This window comes from Monodelphis domestica, chromosome 1 (assembly GCF_027887165.1).
Source record: "Monodelphis domestica isolate mMonDom1 chromosome 1, mMonDom1.pri, whole genome shotgun sequence".
NCBI lineage: Eukaryota > Metazoa > Chordata > Mammalia > Didelphimorphia > Didelphidae > Monodelphis > Monodelphis domestica.
In genome coordinates this window covers 456,662,724-456,678,147 of record NC_077227.1, presented here as the reverse complement: position 1 = coordinate 456,678,147, position 15,424 = coordinate 456,662,724, and the positions used below count along the sequence as shown (strand labels likewise).

General features: G+C 47.3%; 1 protein-coding gene across 1 annotated transcript in view; it reads right to left on the bottom strand.

Moving 5' to 3' along the window:
* Positions 1–13,083, bottom strand: part of SLC12A5 (solute carrier family 12 member 5) — a 35,485-nt gene extending 22,402 nt beyond the window's left edge. Inside the window, exons 1-6 of the mRNA XM_001366267.4 lie at positions 12,461–13,083; positions 4,965–5,059; positions 4,383–4,514; positions 3,936–4,082; positions 2,685–2,739; positions 2,075–2,205 (exon numbers count right to left, since the gene is read on the bottom strand). Coding sequence (XP_001366304.1) covers positions 2,075–2,205; positions 2,685–2,739; positions 3,936–4,082; positions 4,383–4,514; positions 4,965–5,059; positions 12,461–12,512 — 612 coding nt within the window. The 5' untranslated portion in view covers positions 12,513–13,083. The remainder of the gene's footprint in view (positions 1–2,074; positions 2,206–2,684; positions 2,740–3,935; positions 4,083–4,382; positions 4,515–4,964; positions 5,060–12,460) is intronic.
* Positions 13,084–15,424: the final 2,341 nt, after the last annotated feature.

Below are 15,424 nucleotides of genomic sequence, written 5' to 3'. Positions count from 1 at the left end.
AGCTGCCCTTATCCCTAGACACCCCCTTTAGCCTCCATCCTGTCCAGTCATGGCTGGACTACTTCCAGAAGGCCATGAGACCACTCTCCAGTGACCTGAAATATGTTTTGTGCTTCTCATTTTTTTCCCAACAGAAGCCTAAGCTCTAAACTTTGCTCCAGGGATTTTGCCTGTGATGGATTAATCTGGCCTATTTGAGGAAAAAAACCATTTGCCCTCAGTCTTCTCCTCTTTGTACCACCTTTTTCGTCATCCAAGCCATTAACTGTGTTACTTTTGGCAGCCTCCTTACTCTCTTTTTTCCCAAATTCAGTCACCAAGTCCCACTAATTCTATGTCCCTCCTATGTCTTTATCTTTCTCTCTGCTCTCACTACCAACACACTGATTCACTTTTCTCTTAGACTGTCTCAGCCTTCTGGTTCTCTCAATCCAATACAGACTTCATACTATGCCAAGAATAACTTTTTTTCTAATTCAGAAATCTAATTGTTTCACTCTCCAGCTCAAGAACCTTCAACTGCTCTCACAGGACATTTTGTTGTTGTTCAGTCATTTTTCAGCTGTGTCCAACACTTTGTGACCCCATTTAGGGTCTTCTTGACAGAGATACTAGAGTGATGTGCCATTTCCTTCTCCAATTCATTTGACAAATAAAGAGACTGAGGCAAACAGGATTAAGTGACTTGCCTAGAGTCATGCAGCTAGTAAGTGTCTGAGGTCAGATTTGAACTCAAGAAGGGAAGTCTTCCTGACTCTAGCTCCTGCTCTCTATCCACTATTCCACCTAGCTGTTCTTTCTAGCAGAGGGCCTGTAGAATAAAATCCAACTGTCTTAGTTTGGCACTTAAGACCCTTCACAATCCTTCACCAAACTGTTTTTGTAGGCTTCCCTCACACCACTTTCCCAGGCAAATCCTCTGCTCTAGACAGAGTGGTTCTCACTTTCCCTGGAACATTTGGTCCACATTGTTTTCTTCCTCATGGACTAGTCTATCCAAATCCTCTATTCAAGATCTTATCTGGCCTTCAAAACCCAGCTTAAATCATACCTTCTCAACCAACCCTTCCCTTATCCTTTATGTGAGAGTGTTCTTTCTCTCTCCAGACCACCTGCAACACTGATTGTCAACTTCTCTTGCAATGGTTTGTATTTTCAGGTTTTGTTTCTCTTTTCATGTCTTGTCTCTTTAACTGGACTGTGAGCTCTCTGAGGTCAGGCAGGGACCTTGCTTCCATCTTATAGCCTTCTCACTTCCTAATAAGAATAGTCACATGCATATCATGTTTTACACTTGGCAAAAGGCTTTCCTTAGAACCACTCTATGAAATAGCCACTACAAGTATTATTTTTTAACCTTTGCTTTCTGTCTTAGTAACAACTCTAAGACAGATGGGCAAAAGCTAGGCAAACAGAGGTTACATGACCTGACCAGAATCACATAGCTAGGAAGTGTCTGAGAACAAATTTGAGTCTTCTGACTCCAGGCCTGGTACTTTATCCACTGTGCCACCTAGCTGCCTCTGTAGTACATGCATTATTCATTTCGTTTGAGAAACCTAAGGGTCAGGAAGATGAAGAGATTTGTCCAAGGCCACATGGTGAGGCTGGGATTCAAACCCAGAATCTGAGAGTTGGACAGGACCTAAAGTGAATTCATCCAATTCCTGTCTCTACAACATCTCAGACAAGTGGCTACCCAGAATTTGCTTAAAGACTTTTAGAAGAGGAGGACCCATTCTGCTTTGAGACAGCCCTTAGCACAAATTCTAAATCTACTTCCCAACAGTTTCCATTCATTGCACCACCCAATCCTCTACATGGGCAGTCTTTTAAAGAGGTGTGGTAATAGTCCTACCTTAGCCTTCTCTTCTCTACCCTAAACACTCTTTATTCTTCATATGGCATGGTTTTCTGTCCTTAGCTATCCTGGTTACCTTTCCAGATCTTCTGGAAATACTCAAAGAGTATTTCTCTTCCCACTAGACCACAGTACCTCCCCTTTTTTGTATCTTAAATAAGGGTTTGTTGATTGACTAATGGCAACCCTCCAGAATTCCATCCCTCTTCTCACCAGCAGGATCTCGATAGTGCCCAGAATGTACATGGCTCCTGCAAAGGTAGTGCCAAGGTAGAAGCAAAGGCCTACAGCTCCCCCGAACTCAGGGCCCAGTGACCGAGAGATCATATAGTAGGAACCACCAGCTGTGGGAAGAGAAGGCCATCATGGGATGGAACAGAGCTTGCTGGGAAGAGACTAGGCTAAGGTCAACATGCAGAAGTGATCATTTGAAGAGATCATGTCCATACACCCGCTGTAAATCCAGCCACCCTAAGGAGACACTCTGTGCCCAAATTAGCAGCATTAATTAGCAGGTTTCTAATTACCCCCAAAATGAGGTTATAGCTCAAAAGACAGGAATGAAAGTTCCCAGTGAGTGAAGGAGGAATCCTGACTCCGTTATGACCCATTCATCATCAATAATACCAACCAATACTGATGAATCCCTATTCTTCCTGAGGGCATTGTTAATTCCCCCACTTCCTCCCCAAAGCACCTGCATTTCAGATTCCCAGGGCATTCATCATCACCCAGAAAAACAACCAAAGATAACCAAGAAGCTCCCTCTCTACTTGCCCTCCCCTCAAACCCTATCCCACCCAAAGAGGTCCCCATACCACACCTGGCACAACACCATTGGTAGCAATGGCACTCATGGAGATGGCAGTCAGCATAGTCTGTGGGGACACAAAGAACATCAGAAATGGGGAAATATTGGAGGGTTGGGGGAAGTGGACAGAGAAAGAAAAGACATAGTTTGTATCTCCATTATCAGCTCTCCTCATTTCTGCCTTAAGAGTTCTTGATTCTAACCCTACCTTGGCTCTCACTGCCCCTTCCCCCAAACTAGGTCCATTCTTCCCAGAAAATGGCCCTTTTCCAAGCTAACAAGCCCCATCCCTCAACAGATAATAATCATAATAATCATGTTAACATGAAACACTTGAGTGCATAAAAGAATCCTACATACATTCTGAATTTCATAACAAACTGGTAATGGAAATAGTGCCAGAATTTTACCTCCATTTCACTGATAAGAAAACTGAATCATAAAATGCAGAAGTGACTTGCCCAAGGTAATACAGTTAATCATCAGCACAACTGGGATTTCAACTCTGGTCTTCTGAGGTGGAATACAGTGATTGAAAAAAACAAACAAACCCTTATTGGTTCCAAGGCAGAAGAGCAGTAAGGACTAGGCAATGGAGTCAAGTGACTTGCCCAGAGTCACATAGCTAGGCAGTGTCTGAGTCCAGATATGAACCCAGTACTTCCTGTCTCTAGGTCTGGCTTTCAATCTACAGAATCACCTAGCTATATCCAAATACAGTGATCTTTTGCCACATGATAGCTGTCTCAGCCCTTCCAAGTGCCTCTCAGAACCCCATGAATACCCTCATAATGTCCATCTCTAGATGGGAAGAGGGTACCACTTAGGAGCATCACATCCTACCACAATCCCTCCCTCAGCCCCGCTTGGGTATCCCAGTGAACATCCAGGCAGCTTTGAATAGAGAGAAATTCCAGTAGGGCAGCCTAAGTAGGGGGACTGGGAAGGGGGCGGGATTGGGGAGGAGCAGGCCTACTCATTTTGCCTTGGTAACTATGGGGGAGTTCACAAGCTGATGGCATATATATATATATATATATATATATATATATATATATATATAAAACAGATATTTTTTAGTACCAGCTGGGAAAGGGCTTCCTTCTCCCCCACCTAATACCTCCCAGGCATCAGTCATTACAGGAGCAGGGTTCTGGTTCTGACTGGAATTCCTTCTTCAGGCCTCTCTTCAGTGCCTTTTATCCATGCACTGAATGAGAACTAGGGGGTTAGGGAGGTAGAGTAAGGAGAAGGGGTACTTACACATGAGCAGCAGATAAAGACCATGCAGAAGGATTCCATGATGCCTGCAATGCCCACCACCCAAGTAAGCCTCAGAAAAAGGATGACACCAAAGATGTTTTGCAGGCAGGGAAGGTATACACCCATGAAGGTACCCATCCGAGGAGCCTAAAAAGAAAGATATGGGTCACACTGACTTCTTCTTATCTTTTCCATCTCAACTAGCTTTAGTCTCTGGTTCCCTAGCCAGCTGTTTGTTCCAAGCCACATTTCAGCACTCCATTATAGAAACACACTCCCCACTATATGCTATTGTAATTCCTCCTCCCTCCAAATCAGACCCAAATTGAATTTGAGCCTACCTTGCATCTCCCATCTGTCAGCCCTCCTCCCATCTCCCATCCCTTCCTCCATTTCTAATCCCATCCCTCTCCTACCCTTCCCCCAGGCCACTATGCCTGCTCCCACCTGCACAGGTTTCTTTTTGCCACCTTCATTGTTCTCAGCCTCCTCATGTTCCCGGCTGCCTTGTGGCAAGTTGGTATAGTTGGCCAGACCACTAAGCAAGGATGACACCATGGGACTGGTGTCCATCTCCTCCTATGGGAGAAATTAGGGTTAAAAAGAGAATGGACTTGAGACATAAGTGACAATGAGAGCTAGGAAATGAACTAGGGAAAGAGCACAAGACAGGGACAGAACGGAAGGTACTGGAGAAGGAACTTGGGAGAGGGTGACAGAAATGGGGATGAACCTGGGAGATGGGAAAGGAATGGGGAAGGATGGAGAACATGGACCCGAGAATGGGGCAGGATATGGGGAAGAGACCACTAGTGGGTTGCAATGGAAGAGATCTAAAGAAGTGATCATAAAGGTGAAGATGCCCAAGAAGAGAGGGACAAAGACAGAGACAGAAGGGATAGAACTGGAATGGCATTATAAAAAAAGTGGAATGACAGCTTTTCCTTAGCCAATGCCAATGGAAGGCAATCCTGCCTACTCCAGGGTCAGTCAGAGATGCCCCCCTGACCCTCGTTGTCTCCTGCCTACCTCAAACAGAGCCATGTTCTTGCCATCATATTCCTTGCCCTTTTCAGAGTCAGTGCTATTGATGAAGGGACTGCTTTCCTTGGGGTTGCCATCACCTGAAGTAAAGACACAGATGAGTTATGGCCCTGACTTTGCAATGTACCCACATCTGTGCTCACTGCTATTCCTGGCCCCCTCCAGAGCTCTTCTGAACCTTGTTCTGGAGCAGAGGTTCTTAATCTGTCCTTCATTGACTTAAAAATGTATTGATATAATTACATTTCTTTTTTTTAAATGAATAAAATTTTTATTTAGTCAATTTCAAGCATGATTCCTTGGAAACAAAAATCATTTTCTATTCCTTCCTCCCCTCCCACCACCCCTCCCATAGCCGACACGCAATTCCACTGGGTAGATAATTACATTTCAATAGCATTTGGTTCCATTTCTAATTCTATGTATTTTCTGCACTTAAAAATATTATTTTAAGGAGTCAATAGGGGTTGCCAAACTACCAAATTGATTCACAATATTGAAAAGGTTAAGAATATCTGTCCTAAAGAATCAAAGTAGCTCCCAATAGGCAGGGACTTTACTGTAATCATATTCTTTTGCAGTTCCTAATAGTTACAACACATTTGCATCTCTTTAATTTTACGATGAATTTTCCTTACAAAAATTATCCTGTAAAGTGTAAGGCTTACTGAATCATCACACCTCCTTTGCAGATAAGGAGACTGAGGAAAGGAATCTTCCTAATGTCAAAATGGAAGGACCTATATCCCACAAGGACAGCTTTTCCCAGGGATGTAATTTATGATGGTGAGAGGCAGGGTAATGCAAGGAAACGAACAGATATAATAATATTAACAACAACTACTACAACTAGTAATGTTTGTATAGTTTCTAGAGGCTTACGTGATTTACATGTTATCTCATTTGATGCTCATAGCAACCCTGTGTGGCATGCACTATTATTCCCATTTTTCAGATAAGGGAATTGAGGCTAAGTGCTTCATCCATGGTCACACAGCTAGAGAGTATCCAAACTCTCTAGCTGGCAGCATCCAAACAGAGGTCTTTCTGACTCCACGTCCAACCTCTCTGCCACCTAACTGCAGCTAATTCCACCTGGAGTTTTCCTCCTTTTACTCCCTGCTTCCATTTTCCCCAACTTTCTTGGCCAGTCCACAAAATTGGTGTGATACTACTCTCTCTGTATCTTTCTCCCCTTCATAGGCCCTTGGACTCCCCAAACTTCAAATGTAGAGACCACCAAGATTTATCTAGTCCAACATGAATCAATATCTTTAACAAGTGGTCATTAGGCTGCAGCTTGAACATTTACTTTGTTACTAGATATTTACTAGACATATGACCCTGGGCAAGTTATTTAACTTCTGTCTCAATTTTCTCATCTACAAAATGAGGATGATAATCATCCCTCTTACCTCCTAGTGTTGTTATGTGGATAAAAAGATAACATTTGTAGGGTGCTTTGCAGACTTTAGAGTTATATAAATGCCAGCTATAATTATTATTATTGCTAGCACTACTATTATTGTTGTCATTATTTTCCCTTAGTTCACCACAGAAGTGGAAGAGAGATACAGGACTAAGGGCTTTTTGTATTTTCCTTTGTTTCTTAGATTGCCAAAGCCAAAGAATTCATTCCCAAGGGGCTAACCTACTAGCAAAGAGCAGAGAGCTGTCCTTAGTCCTCAGAAAGCAGACTGTCTGCTTCTGGGACCAAACTCTTTCCAACATGGTAAAACCTGCCAGGTCTTATGCTCTACTGGCAAAGCCTTCAAGAATCCAGGGTCACCTCCACACCATGATGAGGCATCACAGTAGGATTATGGGATCAAAGAATTAAAGCTGAAAGGGACATTAGATGTCACCAAATCCAACCCCTTCATTTTGCAGATAAGGTAACCAGGGCCTGGAGTTAAGTGACTTGCTAGCATCACACATATAGCAAGTATCTGAGGTGGGATTTGGACCCCACTCTTCCTAGCTCCAAAGAGCAGCACTCTACTATTCCATGCTACCTCTAGGATTCAATAGATGAATCAAGAGATAAAGAAAAGAAAACTCCAGTTAATTTGGTTCTGACAGGTCCCCTCCTTGCCTGGGAGTTCCAATTCTCCAACAGTGTGGGTTAGGGGTGTGGTATATATTCTTCTCTAGACTAAAGTGAGTAAAGAAGTCTAGTCATGGCCTGGACATTTTACTCTATTTCAACTCTAGTAGATTATTTTGATAGGTTACTATCTTGTCGTCTCCTTTCCCAGATAAGCACTTTAGCATAAATCAGTCTGAAATCTGGACCTCCCCTCTACAGGAGAAAACCCCTTCCCAAAGGAACGTTGGTATTCTCCATTTCTCCAATTCCCTTTAGTCTTAATGCTCAGACTTAAGAACTCAGGGTCTCTTGCCTGAATCTCAGTAAGAATCATCTCTAATTTCCTCTATTCTTTTTTTTTAACCCTTACCTTCCATCTTAGAATCATACTATACTGTGTATTGGTGCCAAGGCAGAAGAGTGGTAAGGGCTAGGCAATGGGGGTTAAGTGACTTGCTCAGTCATACATCTAGGTAGGTCAAATTTGAACCCAGGACTTCCTGTCTCTAGTCCTGACTCTCAATCCACCAAAACACCTAGCTGCCCCCAATTCCCTCTATTCTTAAAAGATCTCTGATAGTCTAGCCACTCTTAAAGTCAAGAAAATTTCTTTTCTCTTAACTCTAGCACACACTCCAGGAGCCTTCTTTATAAGAAATCACAGAACATAGAATATTAGCACCAGAAGGAACCCTTTAACATAGTCAGACCCTTAAAGAGCTTGAGAAGTTAGAAAATATGCTTTTAGAACTGGAATGAAAAATAATCTAATTTAATCCCCTTCATTTTACATATGGGAAAAATGAAATCCTGAGAGAGGGAGGGATTTACCCAATATCAAACAGCTAATTAATGGCAAAGGCAGGACTAATATTCAGGTCTCTTGGTTCCTAAAATTCAAAGCTCTTTGAACCTCAGCTAATATGCAAATACGGCATACAGGAAAATGAGGTAATGAGAAGGTCCATTACTGTGGGTGTGAGGTGAAAGCAAGAAATATTTTCCCTTTTCCCTCACCCATAGAGTTTGGAGTTGAATGGAGTCTCAAAGATCATTCATTCATCCCTTGATGTGTGAGTCGATTTGTCTAAGTGTGCGCAACTAGTTAATGGTAGAACCACTAGATCAGAACTCAGATGACTATACTCCCAATCAGACACTCTTTCTATTTATTCTACAATGCCCTCTACACATCTTCCAACGAAAAAGCCTGAGATGAGGAGTCAAAAACATCGAAGAGAGCAACTGCTAGGCATCTTAACAGGTCTTCAAATCCCCATACATATCCCTCAACCTCATCCTAGCCCAAATGGAGCTTCCTCTTAGCACTTCCCAGCGTTTCCAAATTCTGGACTCTCACAGTCCTATTCTTCATCCGTCCCTCCCTGACTGAGATGTGGAGCACCTTTACTCCCAAGTGGTCTCCCTTTCCTCCAATGATTAATCATTAACTCGGGTGGGCTGGAGTTCCAGCAGAACAGAGGGGCCCTCTGATTCCTCAAGGAAGGTAGCAGTGCATGGAAAATAGCCTACACATATTTTACTCTTTCTTATCTTTTTCCCCTGTCAAGCCAAGAACAGTGAAAAGGGAAAGAGGCGTGTCTCCCTTGCTTTTCTGCGGACAGAAGAAGTGGCCCAATTTTTATTGTGCTGCGGGGGGGGGGGGGGGGGGGGGTAGCGATGGTGGTGGTGGTGGTGGTGAGGAGGTATCTCTCATTGTTTCATACTTCTTTAGGACCTAGCCAGTGGAACAAGGGGAAATGCAGAATCACTCCCTCAAGTCCTCCTTTCCCCTTAGGATGGTGCCAAGTGACGCATGGAAAAGGGTCTTTCTCCTTCTTGTCCTCTAAGGATGGGACCAATGGGCAAAAAGAAGATTGGAAGTGTCTCACTCCCTTACACCTCCTCTATTACCTAGGAAAAGGCCAGTGGTGCGTGGGGGTGGGTGCATGAGTGACGCAGTCCGAACTCCCCGCCCAGCCCTCCCGCTATGAGGGTCTCAGCCGCTGAGACCTCCGAGCTGCGTCTCCATGGCAACCGCGCGGGGCTGGAGCGCAGGGGCCGCGCGCCCGCAGTCGCTTATGTAACGCGGCACGCGGCGCGGAGAAAGGTGGGGAAGGAGGGAGAGGGGGAAAGGAGGAAAAAAGGAAAGAAGAGCGAAGAGGAGGGGAGTGGGCACCTGTATTCCTTTCTCCGCATCATCCTCTAAGTTCATTGGGACCTCGTAGCCCCCACTTTCCTTTAGATGGGATTCAGTACCCTCCTCTATATAATGGGGAACACTAGAACTCCTTGGCCTGGGGGAAATCGGCCACTGGGGACCCTAGGAGGCCTGGGTAACGTTTTGGGCTCTCAGGCCCACCTTCTAGTCAGGACGCCCAGAAGGACCTAGGAGGAGACGTGTTAAATAGAGCACAGGAGGCTGGGGGCGGGGGAGTGGGGGGAAGAGGGAAGACGGAGAGGGGCGTGGCCGGAGTGGGGGCGGGGCAGAGGAGGGACTGGGGATGGAACCCTCCTCCCCTCCCCCTCTGCCTCTCAGGGGCCCCAGGGAGCACTCAGCTCGAATCGGCTTTCAATTAGCTGCAGCGGCTAGGGCTCCCGGGGCGAAAACAACATCTCAGCACGGACAGTGGATCCTCCTCCCGGGGCCTGGGGACTGGAATCCCCATTCAAGGCTCCTCGGTGTTCCTCCATTCTCCATGGCCCATGGGGCAAAGGCCTAGATTCCCCCCCCCCCCATCATTTCTACAGTAGGAATGTTAGAGATGGAAGCAGCCTTAGAGACTATGTAGTTCAGTCCCATATTTTGCACACGGGAAACTAAGTCCCAGGGAAGAGAAATAACTTGCCCAAGGTCATAAAATGAGTCAGTGGCAGAATCAGAACTAGAACCCAGTCTTTTGACTCCAATTCAGCACCCTTTCCACTATAACACACTGCTCTCTCCATCTCAGATGTCCATAAATCTCTCAAGGCCCTGTGCTGACTGGCTCCTTCCCAGTTTCACCCCTTAATCACAAAGGATCTTGTTTCTAACTCCCTTGGCCTAGTCTGGCCTCCCAACCTAGGCTCTGGACTCTCTTTTTTCTTCAGGGAGAAGAGGGAGAAAGAGAGAGGGGAGGGAGAGAGAAAAGGGGAGAGGGATCGAATCTTCTAAACTGGGAACCAAACTCCAAGAATTCAAAGGTTTGGAGGAGAGATTGGATTTTTAGTCTTCCCTTTTCACAAATCCTTCCCAAACCTGGGGGGTGGGGGGTTTCTACAGTAATCCCTAATACTCCTGGGAGTGTTGGAGGGTAAGATTGGAGGAAACAATGGTGCTGGGGTCAGAAAGCTCCCTCCAGAGGCTTCTAGTTAGAATGGAGAGAGGTTCTCTCCTTATTAAGGATATGGGCTTAAGGAAATTAGAAGATAGGGAAAGACCCTACAGGAAATGTTCAAATCCACATTTTCCTCAAACCCTTCACTCCTCTCCCCACCCCCAATCAGAAGGACCTGAACGCTGCAGCAAGAGAGATTCTGCTGGGCTTCCAAAGCACGTCCCCTTATTCCCCCCCCCCCCCACCGCAGCCTGAGCCCGGTGTGGGAGTGGGGGGAGGGAGGGACGAGAACTGAGAGGCAGGTGACTCCAGGGTCATGATGGGGGTGGGGGGGGTGCTAATGAAGCCTCTTGGCTCTGGTGCTTGAAGGGTCATCCTTTAGACTCCCTGAGGCTAGGAATTGGGAGGCCTTTGGTTTTCCGGGACAGAGATTTGAACAGTGGAAATGGCCATACAAAGGCTCACCTTCTGCTTTCTCATCTCCATGTTCATACTACCATAATACACACACACACACACACACACACACACACACACACACACACACACACACAGCCCTAACTCCTTACTTGGCCTCAATTTCTTAGGATTTCCAGAGGCAAACAGTGAAGGGAAGAAAAACCTAGAGGCTGTAACACCCTGGGGTCTTTCAGTCTCTGCAGCACCTTCTCCCCAGCAATCCCAGATCCACAGGCCATAAGCTCAGGTTCAGCTCCTCTGGCCATCTCATAGAATCGGCTGCCAGTAGCTTGGGCCCTGTCCATCAAGCAAGGCCCAGGGGAACGTTTACAGCAGCTGAGCTCAGACAGCCTGACTGGGAGCAGTCAGAGCTCAGGGAGCACTATGTCTCTAGGGGGTGGAAAAAGGGAGGGGGGGAGGTGACAGGCTTGATGGATTGACTGACCGACTAGGGAGACCGGGAGCAGAAGGGGGCGGCTGTCCCTGGAAGCTGCTAGGGAGGGCCAGGGTAGGGGTAAAGAAAGCGGGTGTCCAACGGACTGAAGGCTCAGCCTGAACGTCGAGCCATTGGCAAGCCTTCTCAACCACCGCAGAGCAGTCCGCAGTGCAATGATCATTGCTGCGAGGACCCCAGTGATCAGGTCCCGCGAAGCCCCGCAATTTAAGAAATGCGGAGCCCAAATGACTGGAAGAAGGTTCCCCACCAACCCCAGAGTAAAGGAGGATACTATAATCCTGAAGGATGAGGGAGATGACCTGGCTTCGTCTCTGAACATGGCCAGATAGATGGGGAAAAGGGGAATAGACTCTAGTTAGGACCAAATACCGAAAGGGCTTAAGTGTAACCTAATCACATCCTACAGGGTGGCCCTATGGTAAAAGGGTTTCGATCAAACAAACCTTCTACTTGCCCCCTCCCCACTTTCCCCTACCTTCCAATGTCAGTATCAGTAAGACTGCAGCCCCGGCTAGGAGGTCGTCACATGACTCCCACCTCCTATTCCCCAACCCTCTACTCCCACCTCCAGTATCCCCTCTGCTGGTGAGCTCCGTGCGGTGGAGTGGGGGGAGGAACTGCAGTGGCTTTTGCCCAGAGTGCAGCTAGGCAGCAGCACACTCTGCGCTAGGGAAGGGGCACCGACTCCCGGGGTCCCCTCTCTTGGGATCACGGGAACCCAGATCTGGCCCTAGAAACCCAATCCTAAAACCCCTTCTTTAATCCGAATCCTATCCAGCCCTTTGGTCCATTCGGACCACTGCAGGAACTGTACCACTTCTACTGCTTAGCCCCTGGGGCCCCAAAGCCACTGCCCCAAGCAACCCCAGGGCTCTGCGTCGGGTGCATTCCAGAACCTCGGACAGCGCAGAGAGCGCATTCCACCAGAGCAGCGCCCACGCCGCCAAGCTGCTGAAGCTGCCCCTGGGGGCAACTCAGAGCCTTCCTATAGTCCCCAAGGGTTATCTATTTCTCCTGGGGATAGCCACCCCCACGCCTCCTCCTTTCTCCTCGGCAACACTTAGCCGCCCCGGAGCCTATAGCCCGGGTCCCCAAAGGTGGCAGCCCCCCATCTCTATTTTCCTGCTTCCTCCGCCTTGTAGGCCCCCCGGCTTACCCGGGTTGGCTCCCCCGTCGCCATCCTCGCAGTCCGTCAGGTTGTTGAGCATGGTGGCCGCCGCGCTGCGCCCCGGGGGCTAGAGCCTGCAGCTGCGAGGCGTCTGCCCCGCTTGAGCTGGAGAGCTTTCTCCTTACTACCCTCCCGACTACTGTGGAGCACACTCTTCTCTCTCCCTTTCGTCCAGATCTCCCCTCGGCGCTGGGGGAGGCTGCAGTGCAGAGCCGCCGGGTTCCCACACACACACTCTCTCTCCCGCGCACACACCCGGACACAGATCCAGACACACACACACACACACACATACACACACGCTCTCACACCCGCGCGCGCCCCCTCGCAGCGACCAAGCTGCTCAGCTCATCTCGTATGCAGGAGGCGTGAGCCGCTGGCGGGGTTTTAGGAAGGGAGGAGGAGGAAAGCTAGGGAAAAGAGGGTGCAGGGAGGGGGGTGGTGGAGATCGAAGCGATAGGAGACCCGCGGTTTGCGTGGCTCTGGGCCGGGAGGGCGGTGAAGGGGGGAGCAGATCCCCTGAGCAGACGCAGCGCGCCCCTCTCTCTGTGCGGGCGGGGCCGCGGCACGTGGACAGGTGCCATCCAGCGCCCTAAAAATAACACGGGGAACTGGGTCGTGGCCGTCGGGAGCCGGCCCCGCAGCGTCTGCTTTGGCCCAGACTGGGGCGAGGGTGTCGGGGGGCGGTGAGATAGCCCGGTAGGAACTCCAAGCCCATTCCAACCTCTCTGCTGGAGGCAGACTCCCCCTCTTCCTACTGCCCCTCCCCCTATGTCCTAGTGAAGAAGAGAAAGAGGAGAGAGGACCAGATGAGTGCCAGAGCAGAGACCCCCGAAGCTCAATCCTTCTGGGAAGAAGATGTGGTGAGTTCTCTCATCCTCACAAGTGAAAAAAACACCTGAATCCAGGCCCCAGAGACCAGCCCCCCTAGAAAGAGCACCATTAGATACCAGTATCATCTTGCTCCCTGGGAAACGCTGGGCGTTTGAGTCCAGGAGAGAACACTAAGCTTTCTGTGCTAGCTACTGCTTGGACTGACCTGGGTGTCTGAGGTTGTGGAAAACTGAGGCCTGGGTCATAGATCTGGAAGATAAGGCCGTGGTCCAGAAGGGAGGGTGGATAGTGGGGGAAGGGGAGAAGGTGGCCACCTGCTGGTTAGGGACAGGCTTTTCTGCCTTAGAATTCTAGTCCTTCAGTCACTAATCCATTAATCCCAGGATTTTGATCAGGAGCTGCCAGTACCAACATTCCCCCCACATTACTCCCTCCTTCCTTTTCTCCTTTCTCTTCCACCATTTTGTTATCTAGAGTCCCCCTCTATTTCTGACATCTAGTCTTGAGCCAACAGTCACAAACTGAAAGGTGTATGCAAGAGTGAGGTCCTAGGCAGCAACTTGTGATAAGAAGGAAGAAAGGAAAAGGAAGCCATGAAGGGGGAAGGGAGCATATGAAGCTTTAGAAGGATATCTAAAGAGAGGAGGTGAGATCACTCTCAAAATGGCCCTAATCACAGCCTCTCGGTCTTCCAGTGGATAGCATCTTTCCCACCCCCTTATTCTGGGGTTATTATTCTTCCTCAATGAAGGGAGTGAGGCTGTACCTTCCAGCTCCTCCTAAATCAGAAGGCTTTGATGGGGAAATTGAAATCTACTCAGCTTTTTTTCCTCTCCCTTCTCCACTCCCATTAAACAGAATGTCCTCACCTTCTCCCAGAGTCATCACCAATATCCACATGACACTACCACCACTCCACCCAGTTACTGGGCTACAAGTTAGGTTTATGGACTCTAGGATAGAAACCCTAAAGCTCCAGAATCCTTCTTTGGAATGACTATGAAAGATCTCTGAAAGAAAGGAAAGCTTAATGGGCAAGACAAGTCTCAGGACTTGTTAGTGTGCCAAATCTGGAATTAAGAGATCTAGATAAATTAAGAGATCCATTTCTGTCATTTATTGGCTATATGGCCCTATTTCAAGTGACTTAGTTCCTCTGAACTTCAGTTTATTCATCTTTAAAACATGGGGATTGGACTAGATGATCTCTAAAGTCCCTTTCAGTTCGAAATCCTATTATCCTCTCTCCCTAGCCATTCCAGGGAAGACTGAGAAACAATAGAGCTTTGTAAATACAAAGTGCTTTAGAAATGTAAGCTAATAGCACTACTAGACTATGAGCTTCATGAAGGCAAGAGCTGTGTCTTATCTGAATTTTGCATCTTCCCTCAATTCTATACCTGTGCTATAAGCTTAATAAATTATTGCTGGAGTAATTGGTAGATAAATAAATTAGACACTGTTCTAGGTCCCTGACTTCTTCAGGACCATGGAGAGAGGCCAAATGTCCAGATTGTTTTTCTTGGACCTGTCATAACCCTCAACACTTGGTCAAGCATATGGAGTCCCTGAGCAGTTCACCTGCTCTGTATGGACTGGTCATGAGGGAAATATACTATTGACTTCAGTGACCATTTGATTTAGGTATTAGGGGAACCCTTCAGAGAATGGGACCATTCCTTGTGAATGACAATGGAGAAATATTCTTCAGTCTCCTAACTAGATCCCCAGAAAGAATGTGAGAAAAATGATCAGAATGATAACTACACAGTATTGACTGTGATGCATGCCTCTCACTTCTCAGAAGAGAGGTAATGAGCTATAGTTGTAGGGAAAGATATATATTTTCAGACATGGTCAATATTTTATTTTCTTGACTTTATTTGTTACAAGGAAGTAAAAAGTTCTATTAGGAATTGATAGTGATGTAAAAAATAACATCAATCAAATATTTTAAAAGAAGAAATAAGGTGGGGCAGCTGGGTGGCTCAGTGGATTGAGAATCAGGCCTAGAGATGGGAGGTCCTAGGTTCAAATCTGGCCTCAGACATTCCTATCTGTGTGAGCCTGGGCAAGTCACTTGACTCCCATTGCCTAGCCCTTACCACTCTTTTGCCT